Below are 20,447 nucleotides of genomic sequence, written 5' to 3'. Positions count from 1 at the left end.
GCAGCGCCGTTCATCACGTATGTAACGTTACAGTGATGCAAATCCATGTTTATCTAACAGCACTGCGCAATGACGTGTGAGAGAAAGAAAAAAAACTGTTTACCCCTCAATAAAGTAGAAAGGAGACTCACCTGCTGAATCTCCAAAATCCTGTCCAGGAGTGATGACATCATCATAGTTCTCTGGTGTGTACACTGCACAGGCATATGTGGAAAGATTATGATACCATGAAGATTAAATATGGTTTTATTATTGAACAGATGCTGGTTCACGACATGTTCACATGAATTTTCAATTTTTAGAGGAACAGACCTGCTGTAACCTGTAGATTCTCTCCAGCAGGAACGGCGTCATCATAGAGCTCCACCTTGTTCTCTGTAAAAACGTCAGTTTTAGTGCTACTAAGCTTAATTTTTATAGTTCTGTCACATGATTCTGAGTCTGAGTGCAACCATACAGAGAAGGGAAGGAGCAGTTTCCTCTGAAACTCACTGTTAGCACAGTATAATGGGACATGCATGGAGAAGAGTGTTAAATGCTCTATTGTGTATGTGACTAAGCAGATGTCTCCACTTGGCTGTGACTCTTTAGCAGAGAGAGATTAATCCTCATTATCCTGGTTTCTGATCATTATCTCGATGCATAAATTCTACTCTATCAGTCGTTATACCAACATTTCTTTTTTTCTACTCAAACCAAACCAAAGCTGCTTTGTTGTAGCACCGACGAGTGATGCAAGAATTACAAAACAGGAACACACTTGCTTCTCCAGTTGTTGTGTGTCCAGCAGAAATGACATCATCATAGGTATCTGGAGTGTCTCTAGTTCCCACCTCACCTAAATCAAACAAAACATGTTTCACAAAATGTTGATTAATCTTTTCATAAAGTCTTGAATGAAGGGATCTCCATAAAAGGCACCCACTTTTCAGGCTACGGGTGGAGGCATCATTATAATATTCAGCTTTTCCCTCATTCACAGCCTTTCCTGGAAAAGAAAAAAGAAAGTTAGTTTCACTCCATCAGCCTGACACTCCTGCAGAAGCTAATTTCTGAAGCAGTAACTGTGATATGTTCAAACTTCAGGAGATGGAAACATGCATGTTTCAAATCTTGTGCATGAATGTCATCAGCCTGCACAACATTTTGAAGACATTAATGCGAGAGTGTCTGATTTAATCAGCTACAGAAGAGAAATCAACAATCTATACAAGCCTGGAAGTCCTGGCTAAAGAATGAATACGATGATTTGAATATTTTTACCATGACAATTCTAATATTCAAGTTGAACAGAGTATAAAACTCACATGATCTGATTCTCTTACCTGAGAGAAGCTCCTCATCCACATCCTCATATCCTGAATGTTGTTCTTCAGAGAGGATATTTACTGTCACAAATTCATTCAGAATGTCAGAAAATGTCAAACACAAGCACATAAAAGCTCCTATTAATACCAGCGAACTGTACGCTAGCCAAAATACAAGCTACACCAATGAAACAAAACATCATAACCCTCCTAGTTTCTACGCTCACTGACCATTTTTATCAGCTCCACTTACTATATAGGTGCACTTTGTAGTTCTACAGGTACAGACTGTAGTCCATCTATTTCTCTGATACTTTGTTAGCCCCCTTTAACCTTGTTCTTTAGTGGTCAGGACCACCATGGACAATCCCAGAGCAGGTACTATTTGGGTGGTGGATCATTCTCAGCACTGCAGTAACACTGATGTGGTGGTGGTGTGTTAGTGTGTGTGGTGGTGGTGTGTCAGTGTGTGTTGCCTTGGTCTGAGTGGATCAGACACAGTAGTGCTGCTGGAGTTTTTAAACACCTCAGTGTCACTGCTGGACTGAGCATAGACCACCAACCAAAAATATCCAGCCAACAGTGTCCTGTGGGCAGCGTCCTATGACTACTGACGAAGGACTAGAGGATGACCAACACAAACTGTGCAGCAGCAGATGAGCTATTGTCTCTGACTTTACATCTACAAGGTGGACTGATAAGGTAGTAGTGTCTAACAGAGTGGACAGGGAGTGGACAGTGTTTAAAAACTCCAGCAGGACTGCTGTGTCTCATCCACTCGTATCAGCACAGCACACACTAACACACCACCACCACATCAGTGTTACTGCAGTGCTGAGAATGATACACATATATACACTACCTGTCTTGTCAACCAGCACCAGATTCTTGCTTGGAGCCATAGAGCCACATTTACCTCCCTAGGTCATCACAGTTATACATTTCATGTGTGAGTTTAAAAGTGAGGGGAAACAAATATTCAGACAGATTATTATTATTTTTTTTTTTTAGTTCACTCGCATAATGTATTTCTTTGTATTTTTCTTTATATTCTTTATCATAATGTCCCCAAAAATCATACGTACAAAAAATAAAACAGAGGCAAAAAAGTTTTCAGCATTTTGGTCCATTTCTCTATGCAATAGGCTTTAATTCCCCAAAGTTATTAAGGCCCTCTATATTAAACTCAAAATGTAAAAATTCTCCATAAAGTTGAAAAAAATGGACTGAAATGTGAGAGACTGCAAAGCAAGTGCACGAGCCATGTACAAACGCAGCCTAGCCTCTCAAATATTAGAAACCAGCTTTGCACTATTTTGGCTGTATGTTTGGGGTCGTTGTTAAAACGTCCACCTTCTCACCTTAATTGGTCAGTGAGATTAAATTCTCCTCTAATATGTTCTGGTACATGTTCTGGAAGGAAATATCATTAGGAAATCTCACATTTTTCCAGGAACAATTAGTTCCAACTGCATATTACCAATTAATTGTACAATGATGTTTATTTATGTTATCTATTTAGGGACTTTAGGAAGCTCTTAACCTTCAACATGATTGCTAACTGTTACAGAAAATCTTCAGCCTGCAGCAACCAGCTCAACCACTGTTAGCCAGGAATTCTCACAACCTTCATGATTTCAAACTCCAGCATTTTTAAAGAGACATAAAATTCTCTAATCGTGGGGAGCTCATTAGGATTGCCTCTACTAGAATACTTTACATCATTTACCCTTTTTAGTCATTCTCTTAGTCATGATTCTCTGGTCGATCTCTTCATAGACTGCCTCAGTCTGAGTCTTATGCTTCCTCTTAGAGAGCACTGTGAAGGAGACAGAGGGAAACATGGAGTCAGTTCAGTAGAAGAGAAGACTGATGACAGACTGAAGGACTAATGATGTTTAAAGAATGTATAGAAAGTGGATTGTAGATGATCTCTGACTCTCTCTACCTCTCCTGAGCACTCTGTTCTGGTAAAGCAGCGCAAACAGCAGCACTAAGGCCAGGAAGAGCACCGCTCCCAGAACCAGGAGAGACACTGGATAGATGGATGGAACAGCTGCTGAAAGAGTTTGTGGAGGAGTAACTGTTTCGTTCTCTGTCTGGCCAGCTAGAAATGAAAATACAGAATAGAATTCCATGAAACATTAAACTTAGAAAATGTTCAAAAAAATCACAGAAATGTACAAAAACAGTACCTGTGATGGTAATAGTAGTTACTCTGGATGTAACAGTGGTGGATACAAATATGTCTGTAAGAAAAAAAAAGGTAAAGTTCACTTTTTATTATTGAGAGAGAGAGAGAGAGAGAGAGAGAGAGAGAGAGACAGACAGAAAGAGAGAGAGAGAGAGAGAGAGAGCTTTAAAGTATTGACCAATACAGATCTGATATTCTTTCTTTCAAAACTAAATTGCGATAAGAGGTTGGTGCCATGGAGGCAAACACATAGTGATACTCATCAGAGGAGCACTAGTCCAGATCACAACACCAGAAACAACAAACCCAGAACCTTAAACCTGCTTGTTTCAGTGGGTTGTGGCAGTAGAAGTGGAGGGAGTAATGGGCGTGGCCACCATTGTGGGCACTTATGGGGAAACTAGTCTGGTGTGAGAGTAAATGTCACTTCAGCCAGTCTGGCCAGAAACCATTACAGCCACAGACAGAGACACATTTTGCCTTTCAGTCTGTGCCCCCTGAGCTCAGTACTGAGACCAGAAGGACACGCTGCACCAGCTGAGTAGCTGGGTAGCAGCATGTTGAGCTGCTTTCATGATGGTCCTCCTCAGGTAAGGATGGGCCTGCAACCTAAACAACCCTAAATCTCCTGCCCTACTCTCTATAAATCGACCAAGACTAAGCTGAACTCAGCACGTACGTTGCCCTCACTTCTGCTTTTCATGATAAGAAACACAAAGACAACTAAACAAACATAAAAGAACATTAAAACTATTATGGTGATGAATAAAGTTACAGTTGTAGTTTGAAATTAGCTTTTAGATACACAACTCACAAACTCTTTAGAAGTTATACAAGTTACCTATAAGAGCTGTACTGGAATAAGAGAGTTACAAACCCAAGACTGTTTTCTAGGCTTTTTAACATTATCTGAAGATTATTTTATATTCATAATAAAATGCAGTAGAAAAATGTTGATAAGATTATCAATACTAAAAGTTACCAGATTCTATCTAACCTGTACAGGTGACTCCAGCGTCCTGACTGTGGGAACAGTCAGCGTGGTCCTTCAGGGAATGAGGACAGTCCCACAGGTGAATCTCATTCCCTCTACACTTCACTCTGTTCAGCCAGATAGGCCCTACACCAGCACCAAAGACAGCACTCCCATCAGCACTCAGCGCCGGCCCACAGCCCAGCTGCCTGCAGATCACCTGAGCCTCCCTGATGTCCCACTGATTATCACAGACGGAGCCCCACTCAGTGTTGTGATACACCTCCAGCCTCCCAGAGCAGCTTCCATTCCCTCCACTCAGCCTGAGAGGCAGGTGCTCTATATCACACACACGACATATGAAGAGACACAGTAACAATGATAATTACCGCATTTTCAAAACTCACAACAATATAGTTTATAGAAAACGTCAGTATGCATGCATTGCTACTGTGGGAAAACAATATTTGGGGTCAACAATTGCAAAATTGAAGCTTAGATGAGTCTGAAAAACAGTTAAGAATGTACAGTCACATCTATAAATATTTGGACATCAGCATTATTTTTAGTTTTCTATCACCATCATATCATCATAACACTACCCCCACCAAGCTTGACAGATAAGGTAATATGCTTTGGATCATTTGCAGCTCTCTCCTTTCTCCACATGTATCTCTTCCCATCTGTCCATAAGAAGTACAAGGTACTATACTGTACCTACACTAGATCTTTTGTTTTTTGAGGTTTACCAGTGGTTTACTCCATATGGTAAATCCTCTGCATTTACGTGAACGCTATATTTTCTCTGTTGACATGTATGTGACATATTGTGGTGTATCACTCACCTGGCCATTGATCAGAAGAACAGCCTTTGGTTTACTTACTTTTTAGCCCCTAAAATTGAGGGGTATGTATGGAAATTGTAATTCCTACATCTTTACTAGACTTGAATATAAGTATGCTCAAATTAAAGTTAAATGTCTAATTTCAACTCCAGTTCAATGTAGTGAAAATTAAAATAACAACAACTTTGTTGACGTTCAAATATTCGAGACCTGACGGCACTGAGCATTAGAATGCAGGAACACTTGTTCTTAGCACATCATCTCATTTTTCAAACTCTGAACTCTGTTGTGTTTGAGTGTCCTTACTTGAGCATTGACTCTGGTTTGGAAATGAGGAGCATTTCAGATGGTTTTGCAGCAAAGAATGATTTATCTCTCCTGTTAATAGAGAAAACATCTATTAACATTATTAACCAATGAACTGCTTTGTTCTCACACATAACTTTAAAGACCACAAAATCATACAACCAATTTCATTTCACAAATCTCAGATCCGCACTTCTGCCGTCGTTTTTATGTCTTCTGTCAGACGCAAATAATTCTACTATGGTAATATCAACTAGAGAGAGAAACTGCCTACCTGAGCAGGTAATGTGAGCCACTTCATTTAGATTATCACAGCTGTTCTGTCCCCAGGCTGAAGATGGACACTGCCACAGATTGGAGTCATGCTTCCTACATTTCAGATCATCCAGCCAGTTAGGAGCTGATTCCACTCTTGCTTTGGTTTGGCTCAAACTGCCTGATCTTCCACAGTTCAACTCTTGACAGACCAAATTTGCTACTTCTTCATCCATGTTATTTGTACACACATTACCCCAGGTTTCATTGTAGAACACTTCCAGATTCCCCTGACAGCCCTCAGTGAGTCTGATCTCTTTAAACTCTGGTGGGAGAAGGACACTTACTATTAAGTCTTGGAGGTATTTTAGAATCAACTTTGTGTTACATTTTTTATAAATTAAGCAGAACAGAATCTTTGCATTGATAAGTTGAAAAATAAATTCATATTGTTTGCCTTTCTTCACATCAGTTTACACATTGTGAGTAATCCACAGCTGTGATAAGCTACATGTCTGTACACTATCTATAAGAATGTCAGTCAGTACTTTACCGGAACATACGACTCCTACGTCCTCCATGTGGCCACATTCATCTTCTCCACACATCTGAAATCTGCAGTTAAACAGGGACGTCTCGTTTCCCTCACACTCCACCTCATTCAGCCATATGGGTCCAGTTCCAGGTCCAAACTGGGCTGGTACCGGAGCACTGAGAGCAACTCCACATTGCAACTGTCTACAAACCACCTGCGCATCCTCAATATCCCACAAGTCATCACACACTGTCCCCCATGAGCCACTGTGGAAAACCTCCAGCCTTCCTGCACAGTCTCCCACAGAACCAACCAGCCTGATGGAGCTGTGAGCTAAAATTACACATTTAGAAAAGTGATGAAGTCATGAAGAAAGGAGACTTTCAAATTCTGTCCTAGTAATTTGTTTGTTCCAGTTTCATAATAAATTTATTCCACGTAATAATTTCCTGCATTGAGAAAATAATGGAGAATTTTCTATGAAATTCAGGAGCCAAAACTTAACTCAGGTTTCCGAGAAAAGCTCTTCTTTGTATCAGGATACACCCTTTAGGTTACTTAATGGAGCTTTCACTGCAACTACCAAATACGTTTTTCATCAAATGCTGTCAAACTAACCTGAATTTTAACATTAAATATTACCCATAAAATATAAATGTTGCTCATATACGATGTGATCTACTCAGTAAGCAGTTTAAAAATGCTGGCCTAGCCAAAAAAACTAACAAACAAACAAACAAACAAAAAAACAGCACAGGCAGAAAACAAACAGTGGCTATGGTGTGGTAAACTTCCATATCAGACTTCTGTCACATTGAAGGAGATTCATGATCTGCTCTGTTGGACATGAGTCATCAAGGTCCAAGGCATGTGAATTCTGGGTCTAGACATTTTTAGAAATCATGGGTGCCAAATGGACCTCGAGCAAGCCACACAGTACAGGGGTGTGGATGACTCTTCAGCCTTAGGAGTCCTCCACCCCAATGCACCCTAGGAGGTGGGGCAATTCCCAGTTTTGTTCAAAGACTTTGTAGTCCTAAGGGGTGGGGTCTTTTGTAAGGGGGGTAGTGTAGCATGTTGAAGAAATGCATGTCATGTTACTTCCTGGTTATTCTGCTAAGGACTCTTATTCTGAAGAGTGGGGATGGCCAGCTGGCTGTGTTTATGCTTTAAAAACTGGAAGAGCAGAGTTGGTTGGAGCTGAGCGCTGAGAGTGCAGTGGTGAATTCAGGGCTGACGACTGAGAGAACAGGATGCAGTTTAAGCTCAGAGTGAACTGCTCTTTAATAGAGCACAAAGACTTGTGGATAAACTGGGTCTTCTGACGGCAGTGAGTGCTACAATATGTTCTTATACATGTAGACAGTGTCCATGCTTAACTATCCATCCATCCATCCATCCATCATCTTCCGCTTCTCCGGGGTTCGAGTTTTCGAACTGCCATTCATGCAACGTCATTGGACAGCCAAACGCTCTCAGAGGAAAGCTCCAAATGCCAGCGCTGTTACATTAGCTAACAAACACCTGTACTGGACTATTAGACTCCCATCCACTGATGGCTGTGGCATCACCAGGGATCAAACACAATGTCCTGATGATAGGGTCAACGCTTGGACCATTGCACCACTCCGGAGCTGAGTAACGCCTTACAAAATGGTAATGCCTTCTACGATGTATTCCCAGTACAGACATGACACTATGGATTGAGAAATGTTAAATGCCTGCACAACTTTGTAAATGGAATTTCCTATCCATCAGGCACACACTGTCATGCCTCGTCTGAACTCATAATTCACGTCACCTTGCCATCAACATGCTAGCCAGTGTTCATCCTCTCTCACAAGATAACACCTCACAACTTAAACCAGTGTGGGCATTCCCAAGCTGTCCACTTCATAATTAACTTACATACTGCTGTTGTATGATTTTTGCCATATAAGTGTATTTACATGTTACATAGAGTGAATTGCTGGCATTAGTAGGGTAAATAGCACAGTTTCAATCACATCAATTACTTTCCCTTCAGGTTGTGCTAATTTATTACGGCTATTTTAAAATGAACTTATTGAAATGATAATCATATGAATAATCAAAAATGTTAATTACATACAGTAAACTAGGTAATAAAGTTTCCACACCTGGTTTTATTAATGTGTTTCAAAATAATTCCAAAATACATACCAGAGCAGGTGACTGAGAGCTGTTCTCTGGAGCTGCAGTTGACTGCTTGTCCGCTGCTGCAGTTCCCCAGATGAGCTTCACTCCCAGAACAATTGAAACCCGTCACACACACATGGCCGTGTTCAGGACTGGATGTAAATGAGCTGGAGAAGCTGAACACGGAGCCACAGCCCAGCTGTCTGCAGACCACAGAGGCCACAGACTCACTCCAGGAGTCCAGCAGAACTCTCCTCCAGTCCTGCTTGAAGTAAACCTCCACCTCCCCCTCACACTCCATCCCTCCAGACAACCGCACTTGCCCCTCATGAACTGCCATGAGTGAACCTAAATTAATTCATTTTGTTGACTTCATGAGATGCTTTGCTTTTTATATCATATTCATACATTAAACATGTTTTTAATTATGACCTGTAAATCTCAGACAACTCACCACTGCAGATGACTCCAGCATCCTGTTTATGAGAGCATGCAGTGCGACTCCATGATGAAATGGGACATTTTGACAGGTGTGTTTCGTTCCCCTGACAATCAAACACATCAGCCCAGATCTGGCCACTCCCCTCCCCAAACCAGTCTGACCCCAACACAGCCACAGCACTCCCACACTTCAGCTGACCACAGAGGACACTGGCAGCTCTCATATCCCAGCTTACATCACACACTGTGCCCCATTCACTGAGGTACTGGAGCTCTACTCGACCAGAACAGGAGTCAGAGCCGTTCACCAGCCGAGCCTGAGTGTGACCTGAGCACACAAAGTGAAACAGCAGTTATTTATTGATACAGCAGTTCAACAGAAATACAGGTACAGTAATAACTATAGCACAACATGAAGTAAGTCATTAACAGGGCCAGGTACATAACATTGTTGATCATGTGACAGTGTTATGAAAGTATTGATGTACAAACAAAATTTTCATTGAGATAAAAAAACTACATAAAATGTTATATAAAGTATAAATGGTAAAAAATCTAAAACAATTGTCATTTTAACTGTAAATAAACAGATCATACTCTAAAAGTTTGTATCTTATTCATTAGTTAGTTTGTTTGTTTTGTATTTTTAATTCTTGGTTTGATTCAAGAGACCTTTTTTTCAGCAGGCAAACTGAAAATCTTAAATTGTTATTGTCACTAAGTATAACTTTAAAATCCCACACTAAATTACTTCTACATCACAACCACCTTGTTTACAAACATCTGCATTTGTTTTTTACTGTTTGATTTACCTGATGGACTACAACAAACACAAACATTAAACCCCTACCTGCATTAAAGCTTTTGCAACTACACTGAGCAGATCACTCAATATCGATCAAATCCAAAAGTTAAAATGGCTCATGAATAACTGACCTAGCAAATGACTACAATTTCCATGAGCACTTCAACACAACAAAATAAATGATCAAAGACATACACACACAAAGGTCTAACACGTGTGACTGTTACCTTGTTTACATTCACACAGGATTCATTTTTCCTAGCATGTGTGACAATATTGCTGCATTGCACAGCCCTGATTAATATCCAATATAAAAAAGCTCAAATGTTATACTTAACCAGAACATATGAGTCCCACATCACTGCCATGGGTGCAGTTGAGTCTAAGTGAAGATGATGTTGGACAAAGGGAAATCTCAGATTCAATTCCTCTACACTGAAGTTCCTCTGACCACACCTGACCCTCCCCTCTGCCAAAAGCAGCTGCTCCCAGCACCTCCACAGGAAGCCCACAGCCCAGCTCTCGACACACAACCTCTGCATCCTGCTGGTCAAAGTCAGCATCACACACCGTGGACCAGGTCTCTTCATGAAGCACCTCCACTCTCCCAGAGCAGCGATGAGGACCACCAGTAAGCTTGGACCTTCTATGACCTGTGTGTGATGTAACCACATAACAAATGTGCATAACATAAACAAAAGTGAGAAGTTCACAAGGAGATAGTTGCTTATATAGTTTCCCTTCCACATGAATCTACTTGTCCAGTAGATTTTATTTTCTGCTAGTGGTGAAAGGAAAGTTTTATTCTATGCTCAACTTTGATACTAACATCAAGATTTTAAATTATGATTGGTCTTTTCAAGTAAACTGTAAATCTAATAGTCCTGTGCTGTAATTCTCATGTGACTTATATTTGTATAACTCAAGGTTTTGCTTTTATGTTGTCAGTCAGTTTGAAGTTATCAGGAGTCAGGCAAATTGTTATTTCCATGTTTTTGTCGAATTTCAGTTTCCTACATTCATGTAAATGGTAAAATATTGACAAAGCACTTTCTGCAAAACATTAAACATTAAACACATCACATAGATGCTGTCCTTATGTACAGTGCTGTAAAAAAAGTATTTGCCCCATCTTTTATTTTCACTAATTTTTCACATTTAAATGTTTCATCTCATCCCACTAATTTGAATAGAAAATAAAGACAATACAAGTAAATACAAAATGCAGCTTTTAAATTGCCTTTATTGAAGATAAAGATCTATTCAAAAACTATATCTCCCACATGAAATAACTGCCCCCTAATTCTGATTGTGCCACTTTTGGCAGTGACAACTGCAGTCAAGAGTTTACGATAAGTTGAGTCTTGTACATTGCTGTGCCATTGTTCTTTATAGATTTGTTTATTACGGCTATATTGGATGGGGTTTTTGACCAAGAACTGCCCATTTAAGGTAGTGCCAACATCTCAATGGGATTTAAGTCAGGACTTTGACTAAGCCACTCCAAAACCTTGATTTAGTTTCTTTTCAGCCATTGAGAGGTGGAGTTTCTTGTGTGCTTTGGATCATTTTCTGACAGAGAGCAGAATTCAAGGTTCCATCAATTGTGACCAGTCATCCAGGTCCTGCAAAAGCAAAGTAGCACCAGACTATCACACTACTTACTGTTACTTTACTGTTGGTAAAACTTATGGTAGAATTCAGGCTTTACACCAGATGTAATGATGACCCTTTATATGGGTTCTTTTGTCACCTCCTGTATGAGTCATTGATGCCCTCGGCATTTGGTAGGCTGGCCAGTCTTACGAAGGTTCATCAATGTTCCAAGCTTTCTCCATTTCTGTATAATTGTACTCACTGTGGTTTGCTTAGAAATGGCTTTGTAACCCTATTCAGGAGACATCACTTTTTGACACCTTCTTGCTGCCATTGCATTCTTGCATTGCCAGATTTACATTGTTCTATTGAACTGATGTTTAGATTCAACAGGTCTGGCAGTAATCATGCCTGGGTGTGGTTAGTGAAATTGAACCCAAAAGTCAATTTAATTTAGTTACTGGTGGATTTAGTGTCTTAGGGAGCAAATACTTTTCCACATAGGGTCATGTAGGGCTCAACAGTTTTTACACAATAAATAAGATCATCATTTAAAAACAGTGTTTTGTGTTTACGAGGGTTATCTTTGTCTAATATTAAACATAGTTTGACGATGTCAAACATTCAGGTGTCACAAATATACAAAAGAAGAACAGAAGAAGACAAATCCTTTCTCACAGCACTGTAACTATGAAATGCAAATCATAGGTTATATTTTGGTCAGTCAGCAATGTTTATTCCACATTCACACTGACATGGTTGTTCATTGTGTTAGTCTTTGCATTAAAAATACTATGAATGACACTAATTATGTTTACATGAGCCCAAAGGATCTGCAAACATGAACCAGTAGAATTGGAAGGCATGAAGAGTCAGTTGTTGGCAACAGACAGAGAGTGGTGCAGAGAATGAATAAGCTGAGACTCTGACAGGGCTGGCAGCTGGAATAAGATGAAGTAGGATAAAGGGGAGACGGCATGGGATAAGCTGAGGAGGAGAGAGATGAAAAACGAATATTATGCAGGAAGGGGGTGGAATGAAGGAAGAGTGGTGGGGTGTTTGAATGGACAGCGAAAAGTTGAATTAGTGAAGGGGGATGAGATGAATAATGAAAAGATGGGAAGTAGTAGGAAAAAAGAGGAAAGCCTGGATGAAGACGGAGGAATAGGATGAACAAAGATGGTCAGGATGCATAAGAAGGGAAGAGGCAAGATGAAGAATGAGTAGAGGGATGAAATATGGCTGAGGTTGAGATAGGACAAAGCAGAAAGAGAGGAGAGTGATGTGAGGAGAGTGGCGATGCAACACATCACATTTTCCTCAATCTGTTTCAGCTAATATATATACAGCAAAACAGATGAACTACATTCTGTAACTGTAGAACTACAAAGTGCATCTGTTTGGCAAATAGAGCAGAAATAGTGATCCTGTAACAGTGACCTTGTTGTGTCCTGCTTCCTGCATGTTGCTCCTGAGCTGTATGTTTCATTTTCATGCCAGTATAAGTATAATTTTTAGTATGATTCCAGTATATTTCTTATTTGCTTGGACGCATTTGGCCATTCATTATTTTGGTGGCTACAAATGATAGCAATTGTGATAATATGGTTGGAGTCTTGCAACTTTGCTCATCCAATGGTATTTTCAAGCTCATATTGGTACAAAAATGAATTGAACTCAAACAGTTTCAGAGGGAAAAAGAAAATAGCACTCAGGAAACGGGACAGAATTCTCCATAAAAAGCCAAAAAAAGGAAAACAGGAAAACAGGCTGGAGAAAGGGATTAAAGCAGCAAAGAAAAAATACTTGGAGAGGCCACATTGCTGCAAAACAACTTAAATATGGAATGGCTTACAAGGGATCAGCAACTACAAGGTTAGAAAAACTCTTGCTTCCTGAATGACTGCCAGCTCTCTAAAGACTTGTTGTACTGTAGATTAGAATTTGAAAAATGTGGAAAGTGGGAAAAAAAAACAATAATCAGCCTTCCTGTCCCCTGCCCTCCCCGATCCTGGGTCTCTCATCTTTGCATCCTGCTTATCTCCTTATCAATGAGCTGGACATCATCAGGCTTTTCAATAGACCAAAACGTAAGTACCAGGGCCAGACTTGGTCTCTTCATCCAACCTTATCAACTAGTACAAATCTCAAAAGTACAATCACCTTCAACTAGAACAACTAGAACCTCATTCCAGTCCCTGCCCTCCCCAACCATCCCCCAAAAAAACAAACAAAAAAACACATGCTCTACAGGTCAGCAGCCCTGACCTCTGTAGTTATGAAGTCTTTGACAACATGGTCCTAGCTCACCTGAAGGCCATCACAAACAAGTCTGTCAAGTTTGTTAACTTCATACTGCATCTCAACAGTCCTGGAACCTATAGTAGAGTTCTGTTTGTGGAATTCAGCTTGGCTTTCAACACCATAGCCCATGAGCTCCTGCAGATCAAACTGTGTCAATTGTCTTTGCCAGATCCCATCCGCAGACGGATCATGGATTTCCTGACAAACAAGGGACAGCACATGCAGAAACACACAACTACAAAAACACAGATCAGACCCCCTCTCCCTCAGTACTGGAGAGCAACAAGTTTGTGTACTATGACTCTTTCTTTTCAGTCTATCAATGACTGCTGCTTCACATTTTCTGGCTGTGAAGATCCTGAAGTTTGCAGATGGCACCACCTTGTTGGGCCTCACAGCCAATGGTGAAGAATTTCCCTACAGAAAGGAAGACGAGCAGCTCATCTCCTGGTGCAGCAGCAGCCACCTGCTGCTGGACATGGAAAAGACTAGAGATGGTGGTGAACCTCAGGCTCAAAACTCATCATCAATAGCTCTGTAATGTCCAATGTGAATTCACTCAAGTTCCTGGACAGCACCAAATCCAGGAACCTAGACTGTGAGAAGAATATAGTCTCCACAGCCAAGACAGCATAGAGGAGAATGCTCTTCCTGACACAGCTTAAGAAATTCAACCTGCCACAGAGCCTGATGATCCAGTTCTAAACCACAATCATTAGGTACGTCCTCACATCATCCATAACCATCTTGTTTGGTTTCTCCATGTCACAAGAACAAGCTAAATTCCAGCACATAATGAGGACAGTGGAGAAGATCATTATATGTAGTCTGCCAGTGCTTCAGGACATCTATAACAGCAGGGTGATAAAACATGCTGGTAAAATTACAGATGACCCTCTAATCCTGTCCACTCTGTTAAACACACCTATCTTGTTGGTCCCTCTTGTAGAGGTAAAGTTAGTGACAATAACTCATCTTTTGCAGCACAGTTTGTGTTGGTCATCCTCTAGACCTTCATCAGTAGCAACAGGACACTGCCCACAGGACACTGTTGGATGCATGTTTTTGGTTGGTGGACTATTCGCAGCACTGCTGTGTCTGATCCACTCAGACCAGCGCAACAAACACAAACACACCAGCACCATGTCAGTGTCACCGCAGTGCTGAAAATGATCCACCACCCTAATAGTACCTGCTCTGTGGTGGTACATAGTATAAGGAGCTTTAGTTAATGAAGTAGCTAGTCATGGCAACAATTGTATTTCTGCTTATAAAATCAACATATTTCATTAGAGTATGTACAAATTCTTCAAAATTCATGTTTGTGAATGTTGGTGTTAAGATCAGTTTAAGTGGTAGAGTTTTTGTGATGTTTGCTGTTCCATTTAGGAATCATCTAACATACTAACATGCTTTTTTAAAACTTTGCACTGTACTATGAATATATGCAAACACACACACACACGCACACACACACACACACACACACAAACACACACACACACTCACCAGACACACTCACCTGTGGCATGTCTACATATTCAACAAGGTGCTGGGAGATTCTGGTCCACGTTGACATGATTGCTTCACATAACTGTTAAAGATTTTGCAGCTACACATTCATGCTGTGAATCTTCCATTCTACCACATCCCAAATGTCCTCACTTAAAGTACTTAAAGCTTTTGTCTTTGAGACATAAAAGAAAATCAAGCTCCACTCCACTTACATTGCTTCAGATAAAAAAAAAAGTTTTTATGTTCATCCTTCCATTGTTAGAAGGCAATTTAACACTATGGGTCTGAAAGAATGTGCAGCTGTTAAGAAGCCATTACAAACACAATGACAAAGAAATGCACTGTAAATCTTTACAGTAAAGGTCACACATTAATTGATAGCTATATGTAAATAAGTTACATACTCATTATGTGTACACTAATTCACTGTTCATTAAGCATTAGTTATTGTTTAAGTACTTAGAAATTAGTAATTGAGTGTACAGTTAACAGATCAGTTTAGTTTGTTATAGTTCAGAGCTTATTTACTTATTAACTGTGCATTAACTACTGCTTACTACACTGGCAATGAACTGATGTACGTTTATTCAAATAAATAAGTAGCAAGAGAAGTAACAAGTGCTTATGTGTTAATCTTGTTAATTATCTGATATTTAATCTTCTGATTTAATGTAATAAATTAATCACCACTTTGTGTCCGTCTCAGTAAAGAGATGATTCTCACTACAATTCATACTATAGACTCATGATTAAGACTTGGTACTGATATCTTAATTTATCTCTACTTGTTTTGTGTCCCCTCAAATAAAGTGGGAAATATACAAATATCAATTAACATTTAATCCGTTAAATCCTAAATAATAAGATAATAATATGATAGATTCTGTCAGTGTATGGCTATTTCATTCGCTTATAAAGGTAACTGTTTACATACTTTGGATAAGCAGCCTGTTTTAGGCCTAAACAGTTTGTCCACAAGTTCTTTTTTGTTTGTTTGTTTTCATTTCTGTGATTCACAGTGAATTCTGTATGGGCTGCTCTTAATCATGAATTCGTATTATAATTAGTAGAGTAATAGTGAAGATCACCTAAAGGGACACACAAAGCAATAATTAATGGTAAAGTTTCATTAAGTTAATATGTGGCAGTGAAGGAAAGTGTCCAGTAAAGCCCAAAAACATACATAAAAAATACAACACTGCACAGTGGAAGAAAGTGTAATGATCAGTTAATTAACCAACAGATAATTAAAAAGGAAATTAAAATATAAGTTCTTTATCATTTTTTATGTTACCTATTTATGAGTAAACACACTTATCAGTTCATTAGCAGTTTAGTAAGTAATAGATAATTAAAGAGTAAATAAGCTGAAAACTGATAAACTAAACTATCAATTAATGGTGTACTCAATTACCAATGAATAAGTACCTAATCAAAAACTTAAAATGATCAAAAAATTAAATGAGCAGTTAATTAATATATAAATAATGAGTATTTAATTACTTATAAGCATATAATTATACATTTTGAAATAAAATAACAAAACTGGACATGTGAGATGCAGAATCAGGTTTTGTGGACTATTAATCTAAATTTGCAATTAGGACTATATGGATTGATGAAAGGATAAAGTGTAAACAAAGTCAAAGACTGAACTTTTAATGTGAACAATAATTTAAATTCCTGCATATTTCTTTGAAAAGCTGAAAGCAATAAAAACAGAAGCTATACTAAAGGCTAAAGACACATTAAAGACTGAAACATTTGTTTATTAGTTATTTAGCTGTTTGGGCATCTGTGTAGCTTTTTGGCAAGTAGTAGGATTTGGTAATAAAACGATTGAAACATACCTGAACAATGAATTTCAACATCGAAAAGATGAATACAGATATGTTTGCCCCATCCCAGTGATCCACAGTGTTTCAGTGTAGACTCTGATCCACTGCAGTCCACATGACTCATCCAGATCGGTCCTGATCCTCCTACAGCAGCATCCAGGCTCAATGGCTCCCCACAGCTCAGCTCTCTACACACCACTGAAACATCTCTCATATTCCAGATATAGCCGCACACTGTTCCCCACTGTCCTCTATGAAGAACCTCCACTCTCCCAGCACAGCGACTGCCGCCATCCACCAACCTCACACTGCCTGTGAGAGACAGAATGAGAGAGAATATACAGATGGCAAGACCAAATCAGAAATCACCAAACAACTATTTTTGAACAAAAATGCGTTAAATGTGTTAAAATGTGACACCATTCTAACTAACTGAAATCAATCAATCAATCAATCAATCAATCAATCAATCAATAAATCACTTACCAGCACACACCACACCCACATCATTCTCATGGGAGCAGTTGTGTTTGAGTGAAGATGTTGGACAGAAGTAAATCTGAGATTCGTTGCCTCTACACTGGAGCTCCTCTGACCACACCTGACCCTCCCCTCTGCCAAAAGCAGCTGATCCCAGCACCTCCACAGGAAGCCCACAGCCCAGCTCTTGACACACAACCTCTGCATCCTGCTGGTCAAAGTCAGCATCACACACTGTGGACCAGGTCCCTCCATGAAGCACCTCCACTCTCCCAGAACAGCGAGAACCACCAACCAGCCTGACTTCTAAAATATAATCGTTAGAAAAAAGATCATTCAAGGATGTCTAAGGGTATGTACATTTAAATTTGATTAATTAAACTTTTTTTAGGAGACCATTGTCACTGTCCTGTCTAATATGTTACATTTGTAAACCAACCATATTATGAACAATATATATATATATATATATATATATATATATATATATATATATAGCCCCTACAGTATCAGCATGGAGAAACTCCAGCAAGTACAAGACAGTGACATGCTGGAAGCCAGAGTGGTTGGCTACAGTGGCTCAGAGAAGCCTACAATTCCCAAGGATAGCCTAGCAGTCCATGGGAATCTCCTCTTTCAGGGCAGGAAGATGTCGTTACCATGGTGTGGTAGCATCCAGTTCCCAAAGCATTACAATGCCATGATTATAGTGGACTGACTAGTAGAAAAGATTTTGTTTGGGGCAACAGAAGAGCTGCACAGTGATCAGAGGTGCCAGAGGCAACCTAGCAGTGTGAAGCAGTGACTGTGACTACTGGTGACTTTGGCCTATTTGGCACCCTAGTCAAGAATTTGTCTGTTTCACCCAAACAAACAGGTTCTGGAAACCATGTTTACATCAGTCAAGCCAGTGAAACTATTTTGTAATTGCACATTGTGAGACACATTAGACAGAGGCTTTGAGTGATAGGGGGTGTCCCTTCAGAAGAGCTAATGCTAGTAGTGGAATTAGTCTGTACAGTGTTATATATACACTTGAATATCTGACTATGCATTAACTGTCTATACATCCAATACACCTATAACACTTGCCTACGCACATCTTGTCTACATTTGACACCTGTACCTACTGACTATGCACATTTTGTCTGTCTTTTACTGTCTTTGCCTTTGCACTGTTTACTATGCATCTTTTATTACTGGACTGGAAAGTTAGCCCGATAGAGTTTCGTTATACTGTACTACCCTGTATTGTATAATGACAAAGTTGAATTGAATTGAATTGAATATGCTGAGGGTTAGCCTCAACAGCTGTGACACCTGTGCCACAGCTTTGAAGCAACTTTATATATTCCCTACCCCAAGATTTACTGCTGACTGTGGGAGTAAAGAGAATGATGCCACTTTCCCCATCTATGCAATGGACAGCCTATGACTCCTGCTGCTAATGAGTAGGCCCAATTTAGTAGTTTGTTAGGTGTGAGTTTGGGATGGGCAGTGCACAGTAACAGCAGCAGTAACAGTGCACAGTACCTCAGCAGCAGAAATACTGAGTTTCCCTTAGGGAAGGGGTATTAAAGACAAGCCCATAAGACTGCTTTTGTAGTCGTATACATTCTGCTTAGTAATGTGTGTTCACTGTAACTTTGATTGGAGCATTTCCAATTAACCTTCTTTCAGCGGCCTGTACAGTGTGTAGTGGCCATAGTTAAACTTCGTGAATCTGTATTTCTATATCAATCATTACTCTATTGTTGTAAACAGTACTGCAATGCTTTTCTGAAATAAAAAATACAGAAAAACTGTAAACTGTAAGTACAATTCATAACTAAAGTAACAAAGTTTAAGCGGTAGAAAATGTGAATGTGCTCATTTAAAATCCATCCATCCATCCATCCATCCATTTTCTAAGCCGCTTCTCCGTCAGGGTCGCGGGAGCCTATCCCAGCAGTCTTCGGGCGGAAGGCAGGATACACCCTGGACAGGTCGCCAGTCCATCGCAGGGCAGACAGACAGACACTCACACCTAGGGGCAGTTTAGCATGTCCGATTGGCCTGACTGCATGTCTTTGGACTGTGGGAGGAAACCAGAGAACCCGGAGGAAACCCACGCAGACACAGGGAGAACATGCAAACTCCACACAGAGAGGACCCTGATCACCCGTCCGGGGAATCGAACCCAGGCCCTCCTCGCTGTAAGGCGACAGCGCTACCCACCACGCCACCGTGCCGCCCTAATTTAAAATCAGTTTATTATATTGTTTCTTTCTAATATGCGAATATAGTTTACCTGAACAGATGACTCCAGCATCTTTAGAATGATCACAGTTATGTTTACCCCATCCTGGTGATTTACAGCTCTTCAGTGTGGACTCTGATCCACTACAGGCCACATTATTCATCCAGATTTGTCCTGATCCTGATCCAAAGTGACCATCACTCAGTGCATCTACAGCCTCTCCACAGTGCAGCTCTCTACACACCACTGCAGCATCTCTCATATCCCAGTAATCACCACACACTGTTCCCCACTGTCCTCTATGAAGAACCTCCACTCTCCCAGCACAGCGACTGCCACCATCCACCAGCCTCACACTGTCTGTATAACAGAGAGAGAGAATATGAGACAAAAATGAGATGGAAAAAAAAGACAGCTCCTCAGTGCTAAACTGTCAACTTAAAATGATGCAAAGAAAAAATGTTTGCAGAAAAGAAAACCTTTAAATGCACTTACCAGCACACACTGGGCCCACATCACGGTCATGGGAGCAGTTGTGTTTGAGTGAAGATGATGTTGGACAGAAGTGAATCTGAGATTCGTTGCCTCTACACTGAAGCTCCTCTGACCACACCTGACCCTCCCCTCTGCCAAAAGTTGCTGCTCCCAGCACCTCCA

General features: G+C 40.1%; 1 protein-coding gene across 1 annotated transcript in view; it reads right to left on the bottom strand.

Moving 5' to 3' along the window:
• LOC119263263 (deleted in malignant brain tumors 1 protein-like) overlaps nt 1-20,447 on the bottom strand; it is a 29,985-nt gene that overhangs the window by 1,144 nt on the left and 8,394 nt on the right. The window contains exons 7-25 of the mRNA XM_037538077.1: nt 20,286-20,400; nt 19,842-20,150; nt 17,558-17,857; nt 17,084-17,383; nt 10,157-10,471; nt 9,027-9,341; nt 8,597-8,920; nt 6,434-6,748; nt 5,900-6,205; nt 5,626-5,697; nt 4,499-4,813; nt 3,503-3,556; nt 3,256-3,414; nt 3,037-3,126; nt 1,326-1,388; nt 926-988; nt 761-838; nt 313-375; nt 132-194 (exon numbers count right to left, since the gene is read on the bottom strand). Coding sequence (XP_037393974.1) covers nt 132-194; nt 313-375; nt 761-838; nt 926-988; nt 1,326-1,388; nt 3,037-3,126; nt 3,256-3,414; nt 3,503-3,556; nt 4,499-4,813; nt 5,626-5,697; nt 5,900-6,205; nt 6,434-6,748; nt 8,597-8,920; nt 9,027-9,341; nt 10,157-10,471; nt 17,084-17,383; nt 17,558-17,857; nt 19,842-20,150; nt 20,286-20,400 — 3,619 coding nt within the window. The remainder of the gene's footprint in view (nt 1-131; nt 195-312; nt 376-760; nt 839-925; nt 989-1,325; nt 1,389-3,036; nt 3,127-3,255; nt 3,415-3,502; nt 3,557-4,498; nt 4,814-5,625; nt 5,698-5,899; nt 6,206-6,433; nt 6,749-8,596; nt 8,921-9,026; nt 9,342-10,156; nt 10,472-17,083; nt 17,384-17,557; nt 17,858-19,841; nt 20,151-20,285; nt 20,401-20,447) is intronic.

This window comes from Pygocentrus nattereri, chromosome 1, assembly GCF_015220715.1.
Source record: "Pygocentrus nattereri isolate fPygNat1 chromosome 1, fPygNat1.pri, whole genome shotgun sequence".
In the NCBI taxonomy this organism is placed as follows: domain Eukaryota; kingdom Metazoa; phylum Chordata; class Actinopteri; order Characiformes; family Serrasalmidae; genus Pygocentrus; species Pygocentrus nattereri.
The sequence above is the reverse complement of the archived record's forward strand: the minus strand, read 5'-3'. Positions and strand labels throughout refer to the sequence as shown.